The 17,242-nt window shown below is 38.0% G+C and overlaps 1 protein-coding gene across 3 annotated transcripts in view; it reads left to right on the top strand.

The window, feature by feature from the left end:
* Window positions 1–17,242, top strand: part of ARAP2 (ArfGAP with RhoGAP domain, ankyrin repeat and PH domain 2) — a 116,862-nt gene that overhangs the window by 17,815 nt on the left and 81,805 nt on the right. For all 3 annotated transcript variants that reach the window (XM_030492574.1, XM_030492573.1, XM_030492575.1), the window contains 2 exons: window positions 4,801–4,921; window positions 7,807–7,988. In XM_030492574.1, the coding sequence (XP_030348434.1) occupies window positions 4,801–4,921; window positions 7,807–7,988 (303 nt within the window). The remainder of the gene's footprint in view (window positions 1–4,800; window positions 4,922–7,806; window positions 7,989–17,242) is intronic.

Here is a 17,242-nt window from a genome sequence, read left to right as displayed (position 1 = left end):
GATTTGGATACTAATTTTTCACTGCTAACTACATTGGAGATATCTTTTTTGACACCTTTAAACTGCCTTTTTTTCTTTCTAAACATGGCTTTTGGGTTTTTTTTCGAAAGATTCCCCACTCCCCCCCCCACCCCCCCCTTTATTTAGTGTGCTTCAGACCACTACAAAATATTTTCTTTCACTCTGTATATAATTAATTTCTCCTCTTAGAAGAAATGAAGAACTTCTTAAACTCAAAAGTGATAGATGATTGTATAATACGTGTGTTTAGTGGAGATGATGTTATGCATGTGTGTTATTTGAAATGCTGGAAAGCATTTCCTGTTGAAGGTGTGTATTAAATTGGGAACAAAATATAATTTCAGGTAAAAGTTTCCAAGCAGTATGCTGGGTAGTGATCATCAATGAGTCCTATAGATGCTTTACAATATGCACACTCTTAATGGGTTTTTAGCAGATTATGAGGGGGGTAGAACTGATACAGGAATAGACTGTTTATTTCCTGAGGGGGCAGACAAATTGAGAACAAGCTCAAAAAAGTATTTACATTGATGTTTGTGCCTGTTGATTGGGAATATGAAACAATCTGGTTTTACTTGCTTGCTTTGCTTCAGTCACAGTGGAAGACATGATTTTGTAGGTGAAGGGAACAATAGAATAACATTTGGATTACAGTAACAAAAAATGTTACCCCTTTGTGGTGTTCATGCCAAGGCTTCAGAGGAGCAGAAAAGCTGGGTTAGTCATTAAGAAAGACTTGAAAAATACGGCATTGGGATTTGCTTAACACTGTCTGTAACATAATTAGAGAAAGAAATGCTAATACAGAATTTTAAATCTTGTATCTGCAATGAGGATTTTTCTTTTCTTTTGAAGGTCACTGAAAAAGTTACTTGGAGGTCAGTTACTCTAGAATAGTACTTTTTGTGTATTCATCTATGATAGGAGATTCCAGAAATCTTACCTTCAGCTCAGGGGAATATTTAGTGTGTCACACAATGCATAGAAGGCTACCAACTCTGCACTATCTATTCAAAGGGTCTCTGTGATGGGTTGGAGTATCAGGAGCTTACAAAAGGCTTGGTCTGAAGGCTATTTGTCTCACTTTTCCTGGAATCTGAGTACAAAACCTCACTCCTGGGGGTTGAGAGAATTGCTAGTTGGTCTGTATTTGTATACAGTGTGACTAAATCTGTGTGTTTGTCATGAGTTAGCTATATCTAGAACTTTGTATGTATGTCTGAGAACTGTGAGGCCTAAACCAATACTGGGATTTGAGAATTTGGTGAAACTTCGACTAGCTTGCAGATGGGAGGAAAATGTAGCTGGCTACCGGTAGTTCTCAGTGTACAGTGGGATTGTGTTGGGTGAGCGGTAGTGTCACTGGGGAACATGAGTTTTTGGTGCAGCGGTATCTGCTGGATCACTACTCCCATGCCCACAGTATTCATATTGCCTGTTAGATGGATACCAGCATGTTCCTGCTGTTGCTTTTGACATTGTAATGCTGTTGACATTGTAAGCAACTGTTTGCAGATCCATCAAGACCTCCATGCAACTCAGGAGCTGATTCTGGTAAAAGACAGGGATAGTTACACAGTTCATTGTAAGGCAGTGGGTACCTCCTCCTAGCTACATGGCTGGCTATATGTATATATTTAAATGGGGAAGTTGTTGTTTTAACTTTAGATCTTAATGGCAAGTTCTGTCTATTCTGATGTGTTTGTCCAAGGACGTTCATACAGAGACAATCATGTTACATGTTTGGTTTCACGTATCAATTAAAAGTAGTTCTCAAAAGGAAATTAACTCCATACTCAGGTATTTTTCTGATTATTGCAAACAGGGAAGGGTAGACTTGGTGGAATGAAACTGTTTATTTTAACCAGAAACACTACCTATTAAATAGCTCTATCATTCAAATTAGGAACTTGAGAGGAGTGAGGTTCTCAAGAAGAGGAAGTGTGCTACATAGCTAACTAAGAGCGAAACAAGTGGAGGATGGGCAGGGAAGGCACAGAGAGCAGCATTCCTGAAAATGTGTACTGATACCATCTAAATGCATCTCTGAATTATTTAAACCTTAATTTTCTAAATATTTCTCTAACTTGACCTAGTTGTGCATCAGCTTCTAATTAATAGAGACTTTGTATCTGAATATATGAAAAAATACTTAGTTTTCTACAAACAGCATCTGATCTAGGAGCAGTTTTTGTTTGAATCTGTGATGCTGCTCATTTCTATGTACATGGTCCAGAGCAGATTTACGTGGTCAGAGCAACATCCTGTGTGGTTTTGTCTTAACAGAATGTGGTTAACTGAAGTGAGAGCAAACTGAAGAGGGGAAGGTAGAATTTGAGAATTCTTTCAATATGCACAGTTTTTGTTTTGAATTTCTTCCTACTTTTGGCAGAACTCTGGTGCTCTAACATGCACTTTATAGTAAGGCAAAACCTGCTGGTTATGTTGAAATTTTAAAGTGAAAATAATCTTAGGGTCTCTAAGATTTACAATTCACAAAATATATTAGTGATTTAGGAAAATGTCTTGCCATTTCATGTAGAGAACTTAAGTATTTTGTTGTGTTATTTTGTATGTTAACATAACAAAGAGCAAAATTCACTGTGAAAACAGGTGGATCATTGTCATTCTTGAAATAGGTCATAAGCAATCTGTTGTGGAAGGAAAGCCAAAGCAGTGCAAAATGGTGTTTTCCAGGATCTTTTATCCCAACTCTGAAGCACTACTGTCAAGGAGTGACATTGGGCTGTATTTGAAAATAAAAGTTTTCATTGCAGCAGCTGATATCAAAAATCCATTTTTCTTTCCCCCTTAGGAAGTTATGTTAGAGAATTTTTTTAGGAGCCCTAAAACTAGTGTATACCTCTCAGTAACAGAAGCAGTATCAGTCAGGTTCTTGGCTCTGTGTGTGTGTTTTTGTTTTCTATATTCTTAAATAATTCACTTAATTTCTAGTCTGGAGTATTTCAAACAGAGAAATTGTATCTTGATCAACAAGAGCTTTGTAATAGTAGTCATTATTTCTTGCATGGGAAAGAGAAGCTGCTGCAGAAAAAAGGTTGAGAAATTATTGTGGTTTAAACCATATTTGAAAATAAGTATGCCTTGGAAAATGAAGCTTTAAAAGGGACGATTGTTTACATAGCAAAACCAAAACTGTGCTTAGCTTAAAAGGAAACTGAGTTTGGTTTTGGGTTTTTTTTAAGCAAGTAAAATAAAATAGCTGTGTCTGCCAATAGTCTGAATTACTCTCTTACAGTACCAAATACTGCCAGTAGATGCCTGCAAACACCATAATATAATTATATCTGAACACCTTTAGAAACAGCATATGTAATGTTTGCTTTGCTATTGTGAAGGATTGGTAGTTGGCATAATATCTAACCTTATTAACAAATATGTTAAAATCTCTCTTCTAACAAGTATAGCCATAATAAAAATAGATGTGCAATGTTAAGATCATTCTGAGTGACTGAGTAGTTCTTGTGCGTAATTATAGTAACATGTTCACTACTGCTGTATTTCGATACTTTATTTATGTATTTGCTAAACTGCATTAACTGATGTATGTTAGTAGCTAGAAGTGAAACAACGTAAGAGTGAATTTGGTGAAAATCAGTGGTGTGTTAAATTCAGTAAACAACAACAACAACAAAAAAGATCCCGTGTATCCTTCATGCTTAGCATTCACAGTGGTTCCTTAAGTCCTAGTATAAAGTCTATTGTAATCATTTATACTCCAGAAGGAGAGTTACTGCAGTACAAATTCTTTATGGGGAGCTGACTGTTGGGCTATTACTGCATCGGAGCATAAATCTTAGCAGCATATCTGGATTGTCTTTGTCAGAAAACCAATTGATCAAAGCATAGTGGGGACAGGATCAGCAGCATTAACTCTGGAATCCAGGAATTCTACAGAAATGTTTCTGACGTGTTGCATGTCTGATGAGCACTACATCCCACCTGACCCCTACCCCCTGGGAATACTTAGGTAAATTAACTTAAAGACAAGTTATGGTAGAGAAAGTACTTGTAGCAATTCCTTTTTCCTGTTTTGCTTTTGTGTTTAGTTGTCGCGATTCCTAGTTGGAAATTGGCAAATACTGGGATCCTCCTACCTCACGTAGTAGAAAAGTACATACCTGATCCAAGCTTGAGGATACTTGTTAGTAATGACAGGGCAGTAGATTTTTCCAGAGTCGAGAGACCCCTTTGAGTTCAAAATTAGGGGTAAAATCAGTGCATTTACCTTTTTCTTTATTGGCTAGCCACTGGAGTGGGGAAGAATCAGAATTCTTTGGAATTTTCTGCCTGGAGAAGGCACAAGTTTTTCCCTTGTCTGATTCTATTTCATAAGTAAAATTACATCTTTATTTTTTCTTTTCTTTTTTTTTTTTTTTATTTTAATTATGGTCTGTGAGGTAGTCTGTGCAGTTTACTTTGACATAAAATTGTAAATTTAAGAGAGCATGATATGCTGTGGTATTAGTGCTATGAGACAATTTATGAAGTATTTTCTCAAGTATATGCATTCTATCTCACCATGGCATTTGACTCTGTTAGAAGGCAATAGATGTGCATAGAGCCGTAACAGAGAAGTTGGTGATGTGTAGGTAGTGGTTTACTTACTGGTGCAGTTTTATTAATAGCATGGTGAACTTCTAGGAGCACAGCCTGTGTTATGTGAACTTGCTAAACATCGAGGCAAGTAGTATTACCTGAGAGACTTGTAATGTTCCATGAGAGTTATTAACTCTTTCTGTTGCATTTTTATTATAGGAAGTGTTCTCAAAGGGAATCATACTGCTCTCTGCTATAGCAACAGTAAGAGTTCACGGGGAGAATAAATTTGAAATTGTCACATCCCATAGGACTTTTGTCTTCCGTGTGGATAAAGAAGGTAAGTAGAACATGTGTGATTCCAATGATTGCCAAAAAGCCATATAATCACTGCTGATAAATTACGTTTGTAAAATATAACTTGTTATATTGCTGGAGGTATTTCTGGAATCCAGCTGTTTTGGGCTCATGAAGTGAAACTGGAGATAACCGTAAACTTTGTAAGAACAACTGAAATTGTCAGGGAATAGCTTTTAAAAATATTAGAATAAGAATACTGTTTTTCAACTCTTCTGCCTCCTCCCCCATCCTTCCCAAAGATGGATTTGTCTGGACGTTCCTCAAGCCTCACTGGCAGCTCTTGCAGCTTGTGTGCTCTCAGCCGTCTGCTCCGAGTCACCACTTGATATAAAATTGACAAAGAGCAACAATGAAGTTGGTGGCTGGAATGTGATGCTGTGATCAAAGGAAACCTGTTTTTTTTTTTTGTGTCTTTATTTACTGCCTTATACAGTATTTTCAGCCGTGTGTTGGTAGAGAATACAAATATAAATTGTAGTAGGGAAGTTAGTGTGTCTTCTAATGTCATGCTTTATCAACCTACAGCTGTGATGTGTGGAATCAATATCAGTGCATGTATGACTTATTTGTGGAAGCAATCAAAATTGAATACCTAGAAAAAAAAAAGATACGCAATATGTATTTACAGCAGTACATGCCAGACACATTATAGCTAAGGGTCTGAGCATTTCCATTATCAAATCCCATTTTTATGGGTTAGAGCTTGGTTGTAAACATTCGCTGCAGGCTGTAACAGGAGTTCAGCATTAGTGAACAAATCCTGCTTATCAGGTTTGGTTCAAATAATTTCAGGCAATTTTGTGTTCTTAGCTGGGCTTAAGTATGTCTATTTTTATTATTTTTGCCTTTCTCTTCCAAATCGATTTGTTTACTTCTTTTACAAATTGGAACATAACTATCTTAGTGCAATACATTTTGTAGGGCCATAATTTGCTTTATGGACCATTGCCTTTGAACACCATAAAAATGTTAACAACTTATACTGACTTATAAAATGTATTCAGAGCAGCCACTTGTTATACATGAAATTGAATTTTCACTTAATATATAAGCATCTTTGGACACAGTGGCCTGTCTGTAAAGCTGCTCGCTTAAGGTTAGAAATGTGTGCTGTACGAGTAATTTGGTCCTTACTATAGCCAGAGCTGGATGATGTGTTCGTAGTAAATTATGTAGATAACCCAGCTTGCTTTCAGTTATGTGCACAAACTGTTACTTGATGATATTCCTTTTTTGGATTTGTGGTTGGGAATTTTTCTGGGACTATTTGAGTGGTAATTAACTTCTTTTCAAAGATTCTGAAATTGAGACTTTAATACATACTTCATCCTGTGAATCTTAGTTCTTAATTTTCATTTCTTTCTCCTAGAGTAACAAAATAAAGAATGATATTACTGTCTTCATTGACCTGTGTCCCTTGGTACCAGTGTTGGTCTGCAGTCAGTGGATTATAGCGCTCCTTTTATTTGCTTTCAGCGCTCTGCCTTATTTTTTGGTATATCAAAAATACATTATTTTTTGATTGATTTAAATATCTAGAGGGAAAAACTCTGTGTAATGCATTTGAAAGTTTAGGGGCAGCAGTGGGGTAAAAATTTAAGTAGTTTGAGGACAGCGATGATTTAGAGCATAATCTGCTCAGACGCAGCATGATTTTCTGTAACTGGAGTGAAAATCCATTAAAAAAAACCCCAAACCAAATCATCAAACTTTTAAAGTAATTTGTTGCCCTCAACTATACTGAAGCATTCCAGTGATCTTTTTGAAGTACTTTAAACGGGTGTGTATGAAAACAAAACTTCTAAGAGGAGCACTTGAATGACCTTCCCTAGTCTGTCTAGTGCTAGTCTGTCAGGCTGCTATCTTCTTCATCTTCAAACTATTTTCTGATGCTTAAATTTGTATATTTGTTCCTTCTTTGTTTTTTTGGTTGCACACATGACATGTATGGAGTAAGCATATTACAGTTGTAACAGTGCTCATTGCAGTTTTTGGCACTGATTGTGTCATATTTATATATACTGTGGATAGAACTTCCCTTCCCTCCCTGTACCCCCTCACTATATTTTACGACCTGAATCTTTCAGAGCAAAGAGTTCAAATATTCATGATGTTCCAACTGCATGGGGCACGACTTAATTCATTCAGAGTATTCAGCATTAAAGTATATTGATCTCAGTCCGATGAAATATCTGAACATAGTGAATGAGACTGGAACTTTATTACTTCACCTTCTTGTGTTCGTGTATTTGTAAGATGTTAAATTAATAATGCATGCAAAGATACTCAAACATGCATTTTCTTGATTACTCAGTACCCTTGGCAATATGGTGGTTAACCACTACACCTTAATGGAATAGATTGTAACTTGCCGAATGTTTTTGCTTAAAAGCATGGTGAAACATAGAATAGCATTGGCGATGGCTTGCCTCTTCAGTGATGGGTGATATTCAGGCTCCCTGGTTTTTGCTTTCATAATTCCTGTAGTTCTTTCCCATTGATTTGGCTTCCAGAAGGTGAACATGCCATCTGTCTACTACTTCATTCTTTAAGCAGTCTGGAATTAAGCATCTTAGAACTAGTAGTCATGATTTTAAGAACCTTGACCATCAGTTTGTATGACTTACAATTTGTGTGTTGATTGTTGGGAGTTAATTGAATGTCTGTCTTTCCTAACATCTCCACTGATATAGACTTTGATGTTATTTTTATTTTACACCCTACTTTTCAGGGTGCATGTTTTCTCTGATGTGATACAGCTATACCATCAACCAGCATAGCATAGTAGGAAGAACAAGAAAACAATATGTAGGAAGAATGGAGCTGCTGCTTAACCGTATGTCTGTCCTTTTTTTTCTTCTTTAGAAGAAAGAAATGACTGGGTTAATACGATGCTCAGTGCCTTGAAATCACAGTATGATAACAGCTCTCAGTCTCGAACTTCTGTTGCCCCTGAGAAAAGCGGGTATCTTGAGCTGAAAGGATACAAAGCCAAAATCTTTATTCTACTTCAGGGGAGTACTGTGTGGATCTGCAAAAATGAGCAGGTAAATTTTTCATATGCCTTTTGTGAATGCTTATAAAGATGGTTTAAGTAGTGAGTTGGAAATTGGTGGCTCTTTGTGAATAGGTGTATTTCAGTATAAATACATATCTCTGTGTAGTACTTTATTGCTGCCAATTCTCAGAAGACTTCAAAAAGCAGGCAAAGTATCATTATGTCTATTGTACAATGGAAAAAACCTGAATATATAGTGAGGTGAAGTGAAAAGCTCCAAGTGTCACAACAGGTTAGAGTCAGGGCTGGGATTAATTGACTCTGAAAATCTGTGCTGTAAGCACTCTACTAAATCAGAAAGCTTGTTTTGTGCACTGGTTTAACTGTCCTATAACACAGTGGTGTGGAAAGTGTACTGTACAGAAGTAGATTGTGGTATTTAAGTAATACTTCAGCTAAATGTTCCAAACTGATGTTCTTTGTGTTTTCAAGAACCTAGATTGGCCAGTCTCTGAGTGCACTGTAGTATTTTAAACAAATCCATATTAAAAAACATGATGTAGGCCTGTCATTTTAGCTTCCAAAATCTAGGGCTTTCTGTTTTGTTTTGGTCATGACTATGTTATAATAAAAAGCAGTTAACTGTGGAACTGTTTAGTACACTGTAGAGGGGGGATAAATGAGGATAATTGTATCCAATGAATGACTGTGTGAACTAGCGAAAGACAAATCTATTGCAGGACATGAAATGGTAGGTATTATTTCTGTGTGAGGAAATCAGTGACCCACAAGTAGCTGGAAACTGGGAGGGCATTTGGTGGAGGTGTTGTTAGGTGCTTGTGCCTTGTTCTCATTTTCAAATTCCTGTACAGGCAAACTCCTGTTTCAGATGTGAATGGTCTTTCAGACTTGTCATTTTGGAGTTGATCTCACTTCATCTCCTGTTATCCTCTCAAGTGTGAAATTATTTAGATGGGCTTGAGGGACCACATAATGTTGAATGTGAGATCTTACTATTCTTTCCCAGGGTATGGCAGGAAATTTGAGGCTGAGAAAGGCTTTTTTTTTTTTTTTTTTCTTTTTTCCCCTTCCTTTGAGCACAGTAAGTTTTACTTGTTGGGTACATTTTTTGAGGTCAGTCAACAGTCAACTAATAAAAAACGTTTCATTTGGTTCGTGTGGCAAGGTTTTGGTAGTGGGCAGGGCTGCAGGGGTGGCTTCTGTAAGAAGGTGCCAGAAGCTTTCCCCATGTCCAACAGAGCCAGTATCAGCTGCCTCTAAGACAGACCTGCCACTGGCCAAGGCTGAGACCATCATCCGCAGTGGTAGCACCTCTGTAAGAAGGGAAAAACCCCCAAACCTGTGCAAGGTGAATGTGTGAGAGAAACAGCTCTACAGACACCAAGGTCAGTGCAGAAGGGGGAGGGGTAGGAGGTGCTCCAGGCTCAGTTGCAGAGATTCCCCTGCAGACCATGGAAGGGACTCAGGCTGGAGCAGTCTATTCCTGAAGGACTGCACCCCATGGAAGGGACCCAGGCTGGAGCAGTCCGTTCCTGAAGGACTGCGCCCCATGGAAGGGACCCACACTGAAGCAGTTCGTGAAGAACTGCAGCCTGTGGAAAGGACCCACACTGGAGGAGTTTGTGAAAGACTGTCTTCTGTAGGAGGAACCCCACGCTGGAGCAGGGGAAGAGTGCGAGGAGTCCTCACCTGAGAAGGAGGGAGCAGCAGAAACAATGTGAGATGAACTGACCACAACTGCTATTCCCTGTTCCCCTGTGCCGCTGTTGGGAGAGGAGGCGGAGAAAATTTGGAGTAAATTTAAGCTTGGGAAGAAGGGAGAGGTGGGGGGAAGGCATTTTTAGGATTTGGTTTTACTTCTCATTATCCTACTCTGATTTGATTGGTAATGAATTAAACTAATTTTCCCCAAGTCGAGTCTGTTTTGCCCATGACAGTAACTGGTGAGGGATTTCTCCTTGTCCTTATCTTGACCCATGAGCCTTTCATTATGTTTTCTCTCCCTTGTATAGCTGAGGAGGGGAGTGACAGAGCAGCTTTGGTGAGCACCTGTGATCTCATCAGGGTCAACCCACCACAAATGTGATGCAGAGTTTATGGATCCATAGTATTCTGTAGCTATAACAGAACTCCGCAAATGATTTAGACGTGATGTTTTACCAAAAGGGTATTGGCTACATGCCATATGAATTTAAGCCTGCAGCATGTGTTTTGTTGAATGAGCACCATGGAGAGATATCTGTGTTCGTAGTCGAGCATGGTACTCTTTAGCTAAACTGAAATCCTCAGTCTTGATTATTGTAATGAATAGCTGACCTGCCAGTTTGTTTATTTAAGTAAACTTTATAGCTAGAGGTCTTTAAGGACGGACAAAACCAAAATGCAAATGTCCTTCCTCCCGCCCTGCCCCAAGACCCTGCACTTCATTGACGTTCTCTTGCATCGTTCCAGTAGAAACAAGTTGACCACCTTACTTTACAGTCTCTGCCTGTGGGATGACCCACGCTGTGCTGCAATGATCAGTGTTACTGTTCTGTCATGGGGTTTGCGGGTATTTAATTAGTGAGAATCCCTGGATTGTATTCTCATCTATGAGAGTCCTCTATTTGTGGATGTTCACTGTAATAAGCCACTTCTAGCTTCTCAGAATCAATACTGTATTTGTCTCATGCCCCTGAATGCTTTTGAGTGATCCCTTATGGATGTTCTGAGCTTCTTGATTAAGGGTACTTTAATGAGGTATACATACTTGTAAAGGAATTTCTCTTCCAGAGTGAAATGTCCCTTTTGAGTCTCAGTACCAAGCATCCAATTTTTGCTTTCTTCCTTCTGTTAGTAAAACAGCATGTAACTATTGGGAGCATCTTTCTTGCCTCAAGTAGTGCTTTGATCTTTCTCTGTTGATATGGGGCACTCCCAGCTCTGCCCACTACACTGAGTCACTTTTTCTGATGCTGTATGTTGATACAAAACTGTTACACAGCCATTCATTGTTGAAGGGTTCTTGATTGATCTGTTATGACTAAAATAATCGAAGACTGCTCCCCCACATCAATTTACTTTCTTACAGATTTTTGAAAAATTATTATTCTGTGTGTGCATGTGTGTGTTGCTTCTATTGCTTGTGTGGCTGTATGGTAGGTTATATCTACTTTGCCACTTCAACGTCATTAATTTCATATTTGCCATAGCTGATCATGAAAGCAAACCCTTATACAGCCTTTTTGCTAGATATTTACTCCCTCCTATTACCTGAGTGCTCTGCAGAGATCACTGACTGCAGTGCAGCAGAAGGCAAACCAAAATCAAGCCATGAAACAGAATGAATATTCGACATGTGGCCAGCCTGTCAGCTCTTTCTGTGTGTATATTACAAACAATGGTGCAAAACCAGCTTCTTCCCAAAGTTTATTTACTTACAACCAAAAATATCAAATGGTCCTCCATTTCAAAAATGTCTTTTTGTGATTTCTGGCTATTTGGGAAGCAATAAAAATAGGTTCAGTCTTTAAGCTTTCATAGTCTGTAATAGTCTGTAATTCTTCTCTCTGTACCTCGTGTTCTATTTTCAAGTTGAAAACCGAATTAATTTACTGCAGCACTGAAAAAAACCCCCAGTAATACAGCATTAATCCATTAGAGGGCTCTGTTGTTCTTTCCCTGTCTCAAGTTTGCGCTTCAGCCAGCAATTACCAGGCAAATATGTCCAGGGATGTCCTCAAACCCTGTTCATATTGGAATTCACATCCATACTAGAATGACTCCCAGAGAGACTTAGAGGGGTTTATTATAACTACAGTGCTAAAAGACAACTATTTAGACTTCTTGCAGTGTTGAAATGAGATCGGATCAAGCTGATTTATTGATTTCGATTAAACTCGATAGAGCAGAGTCCACTGTTACTGTAAAAGATTTTTCTTCATTGTTAAAAGTGGAGAAGATCGTAAGCCAAATGCCAAATCCTAACATAACCACCATGAACTTCATGAAGTTCAGATTGAGATCAGAACATCATGTCTTGGGCCCATTTCTAGTTAAAAAGTGATTGGTTTAGCTTGAGCTTCTGGCAGTGATATAGTGCTAGTATGAAACCATCAATTTCTTGTGACTCTTCATGTAGTGTGAGTTTCTTAAACTTCCTCTCTGGAGCAGAAGTAAAAAATAGATCGTACAGAATCAATTTGTTCAACCTGCAACTTGCTGAAATTCCCATTTCTACTTCAAAATCATTCATGCTTAAGTAAAAACATGTCATCTGGTCCTTCATGACAGCTCAAAGATTGACTTGAAATGTCAGTCTGTTGTGGTGGTGCCAGTGATAACCTCTCCTTTGTGACCATCAGTAGGGCTCTGACAGATGCTTGCCAGCCCTGCTAGACTGTACCCCCTTCATTAGGCATTAGATACCAGTGAATCTTAAGCACACCCTGAAGTTGGGGGGGAAGGGAGGAGGGGAGCTGGGCGTCACAGTGTTCACACTAGAATTTAGCTTTGATAGAGAGAATTTAGGATCCTCTTTGTTACTTCTCTGGGTGGTTCTGAAACAGCTGTATTTACGTGGGATATTTGAGGAAACTTTGCCAAGTACAGAGACTGGGGAATGGTATGTATGGCTGTGTGCTATAATTATTTGTGACTTTTTTCCTCCATGCATGACTCCAAGTTAAAACTGGAATAGTGATGAGTATTCTCTCTTAATGTGCAAGCAATAGTACCCATTTCTTACCGAAAACCTCTTACTTCATTTTGGCTCAATGCTCTTAGTGATTTCAGAGGGTTTTTTGTTTTATCAAAGATTGAAATTATTTGCTCTGTGGCAGATGGAAATGTTTATTCATGTTGAGTGAGCCAGTAAGAGAGTGCCTAGTAATTTTCATTTCCTCTCTAATGCTAATGGTGCACTTAAAGCAAAACTGGACAATGTCAAACGAGGTAGATACAGGAAATTATATTCAACAGGTAGAAGATGGCAAACGGTCTGATAATGCAGAGAACAGATAAGGGGATAGATGGAAGGACAATGATGATGCTTGAGGCTGGTGTTCTGAAACAGAGGAAGGGATGTGAATGTCAGTGGGAAGTGGAGGGGGGTATGTGTGTATGTCTGTGTGCATAAGAGCAGAGGTGTGTTCTTATCTCTGCGAAGAAACACAGGCTTACAGGGGAGTGCTTTGAGCAGCATGGTGTAGTGGAAGATGTCCCTGTCCACAGCAGGGAGGTTGGACTGGATGATCTTTAAAGGTCCTTTCCAACCCAAACCATTCTATGTATCTGTGAAATACAGTGCCAGAGGCCATGTGTTTGGGATTCATGGGTAGACATAGAAGTCTGTGACTTTTTTGGTATATAGTGATAAGAATTTATCATCATTCTATGCAATGGAATTGTTCATTAGGAAATGTTCTCTTTTTCCTTGGAGAAAATGTAATCCTGATTAATAATCATGAACATGATGGATGAGAAAAAGGAGTCCTTAAAAAAAATTAAGTAGAGGATCTATTAAGTACAGTGGAAAGTGTCTAACAATGGAAGGTGAACAGAGAAGAGTGGGTAAATGAAGTCCTGAAGATGAGTAGCAGTGATTGTTTGTCATGCTAAAGCATCATGAAAAAAACCCTGTTGTATTTAGATTCTCTGTTGTATCATTGTGATAATATTTGTGAGCATTAAATGAGTCCAGGGTGATGGTAACAGTAATCTGAAAGAGTTGGATAGAGGAGTTGAATGTAGGTTGGATAGAAAGCAACATAGTTGCTTAAAGATTGTGAGATCTAATGAGTAACACTGAGTAAAGCAACTGATGTTTTTGGAAAGAAAGGTAGGGAAAAAGCTAGGGGACTGAAGGCAACAAAAGAGGGCAAGAGGAGGAATGGGCCTTTCAGAGAGTTGATAGGTGGTGAGAGGAGTGCCTGGTGTGCACTGGGGTGGAAGGTGGAATTACTTGAATTATTGAGAATGAGAAAGCAAGAAACAGTGCTTTCTGTGTTGTTGTGTTCCCCTTGTCCCCCACACTCATTCGCCCCCCACCCCAAGCATGTGTCCTTTTGGAGATTTTGTGATGGTATTTTGTAATAATAACTGGGAAGCTCTGTAAAGATGCTCTCTAAAGAAAGAGTGCTCTCCTTAATTGCTGGTGCAGACCATAATCAAAGATGTTTACAATTATGAATGAGCCTGTCCTGGAATGCCTTAAATAGATGGAGGTGACAGAAAAAACAAATGAACATTTGTCCTCCTCTGTCCTTGTGTGATTCATTCAGGATTTACTCTGTACTTAAGAATGATACAGATCTGTAGCAAGATGTTAAAACAAAACAACCCCAAAATATACTGAATATATTGGAGGGGGGAAGATTAATATCAAGTGATTTAAAATCAAATATACTGATACATTGGTGACTTGAAGTGGAAGCAAATGATCCAGCCTCTTTTAAATACGGTTGTTTGCATCAGGATGTAGCTGGGATGATACATTTAGGTCATATTCCTAATTTTTGAGCAGTTCATTAGCAATAAATTCATTCCTATCTTCCACGCTCAAAACCATGGCAGTGGTCAATTGCTGTGCATGACATCAGAAACAACTAAAGCAGGAAGTAACTTAAATTCTGTGAAAAAGCTTAAAACCTTCTTTTTTTGTTAGTTGTGCAATAGAAAATGAATGATTACAGGAAATTATGTTGAATGCGGGAAAGTTTTGCTTTTGTTCTGACTATTGCTTCTTCAGTTTTAAACTGTTTGTGCCCCTACTCCAAAAAAGGATAAAATGGTTATTAAAAAGAATATGCTGTTAAAATAAGGTGGTTGAATCAGACAAGAAAAATGTGTTAGTTCCCACCTTTACAGGGAGGATCTACATTTTACATTTAAAAAGAATTTTGTGGGATGTTCTAGATTGTTGAAGGTAATATTAGAGAACATGGAGACAGGCATAAAGAGGAATTCTGTTAAAGAAAAAATAACAAGTTAATGTTAAGCTCTTCTATGTGCAGTTAAACTTTGGTTCCACGAGGATTTTAGTTTTCTTGTTCATTTGCTTTTATGCTGTTAAGATGTAAGTACACCTAAAGCAATCGCAAAACACAGTAGAAAGCCTAATGCTTCCACAGTGATCGAAAGCTTCGTGATTAATTTCGTTTGAGGTGGAAGGTAGGGGAATGAAGAAGGAAAATGGCAAAGTTATCAGCTGCTCAGTAATGTGCAGTTAAGCTTTCTGGATGACTAATACATGTGAAAATTAACAGTGAAGAAAAGTAGGATTTGTTTGAATATTATGAAGAAGAAATATTTTAGAGTAGCACGGTACATGCGTAAAGACTGGAAGAAGGTTTTAGATCTGCTTGTTATAACAGTACTAATGCAGTACTGGGGAAATCTGTTTTCCTTTAAGAGAACCTCAGAACGTTATCTATCACTATATGCGTTACTTACATTGAAGAACCTATAGCTTGACTTTGAATCCCATGGTAAAATAGTCTATTGGCTCAAAAGGCCTGCATATAGGAAGCACAGAAGCATTGTGTGTACTTTCATGTATAATGGTAGACCAGGTCTGCCTTTATTTACTTTAAATCACACTGAGTTATTTCTGCATTTAATGAACCTGAAAGATTATATAATTGGTACATGTGCATATCTATGTATATATATACAGTTAAATAATGGCACATTTTCTTCTTTTTGTGTGTGCAATAAGAAGGCTGGAGATAACAATGGAACTGGAAAAAAAAAAGGAAGTATTTTTCAAGAATACTTAGATCTCTCTTCTTTCAATAGCTCAATATACTGTGGAGTTAAATGCAGCTAGAATGTTATTTTGCACGTTGCTGATTCTTGTTTAGTTGTAATTGGTTCTCACAGGAGACATGCTGAAAATCTACTTCATAGCTTTGATTTGCTTTTTCTGCTTTAAATTGAGGGCAGTGTAAACCACGTATTTCCTGTCCACCTGTTATGTGCAGTTGCCATGTTTGGTTCAGAAGTAACTTTAAACATACCAATGGTGACACTGATCACTTTTTTTTCCTCAGTCTGCATCCTTTACTTCAGGTATTAAACTAATTAACATAGCTGAAATATTAGTACTTTTGTAAAGTTACACAGCCGTTACAACAGTGAAGAGCAGAGCCCTTCTGAGGCAGTGTAGGCAACATATCCTCACTGAAGTGTTCATTCCACAAAATTAAAGAGAGGTATGAACTTCTGTTAGTGTATGTGAATTCCATTTTCTAATTAAACATACTGCGATATGCCGTTGCAAATTTTTGATTATTTAGCATAACTTCTGTTATTGACTTACCATTTTTGAAATGTGTTGCAACTAAGTTAACTAAATGCAGTTTATGAATATGATCTTTAATTGATGTAGCTGAACTCAGCAAGTACTGTCACAAAAGGATTTTTTTTTTTTTTTGTGGTACATTGCTTTTATGATAAAGAGCTAAGTTGTATGGATATTATTTTGTGAAAGCTAAACTTTAGCAGAGAGGTGAGACTATACTTTCGTCCAGTCTGAAGTGGAAAAGCAAATTCTTCAAGACCTTAGAATTCTATCAGATCTATGATGAGTATGATTGGATGAGCACTGGCACTCACATTATGATGATTAAAATGTTCTCCTTGGTTGCAATACTAAATAAAATGGATTAGCATGCACCAGCAGGAGACCAAAGAGTGTGCCTGGAATTCATTAATGTGCCTTGTAACTGACACAGTAATGTCTAGAACCCTGAGCATTTAAAAGCGGGTGATTGATCATGAGGCGTTTAGCTCACAGGAGCTGAACAAGAAGGAAAAGTGCAGTTGTTGAAAACTGTTTTGGCATTCATGCATTTTTGTTGTTACTTCATGATGATTTTCAAGATTGGGTGGTCTCACTTCAATCTCTGTTGGAGTTCATCAGAGTATGGACCATTGGAGTTTAAGATGCCCAGAATTTGTACTCACCATCCCCCCCTTTTTTTTTTTGTTTCATACCCTTTCATTCACACACACCCTCCCCCTTTTTTGTTACATACAGTTACTCAAACAGTGGATGCTTGCTCCAGAGCTGTAGTCTACACGGTGAGCATGGCAAATGTGACCAGTATCTTTGCTGGCAGTGGAGAGAGAGCAGGCTGGAGTTCCTATTGGACTACTAAAATAATCAGGCCACTTGAATTTTCATCAGTTATGCGAATTGGATGATTTAAATTAGCATTGTAAAGATCCTTAAAATACTAAGAATGTTAGTATCATTGTAGCTTAAGTGACATTTTAATCTTTTAGACCTTAAATAAATTG

Source organism: Strigops habroptila, chromosome 7, assembly GCF_004027225.2.
Source record: "Strigops habroptila isolate Jane chromosome 7, bStrHab1.2.pri, whole genome shotgun sequence".
Taxonomy (NCBI): Eukaryota; Metazoa; Chordata; class Aves; order Psittaciformes; family Psittacidae; genus Strigops; species Strigops habroptila.
Note: the sequence above shows the minus strand (reverse complement) of the source record. Positions and strands in the feature narration are given on the sequence as shown.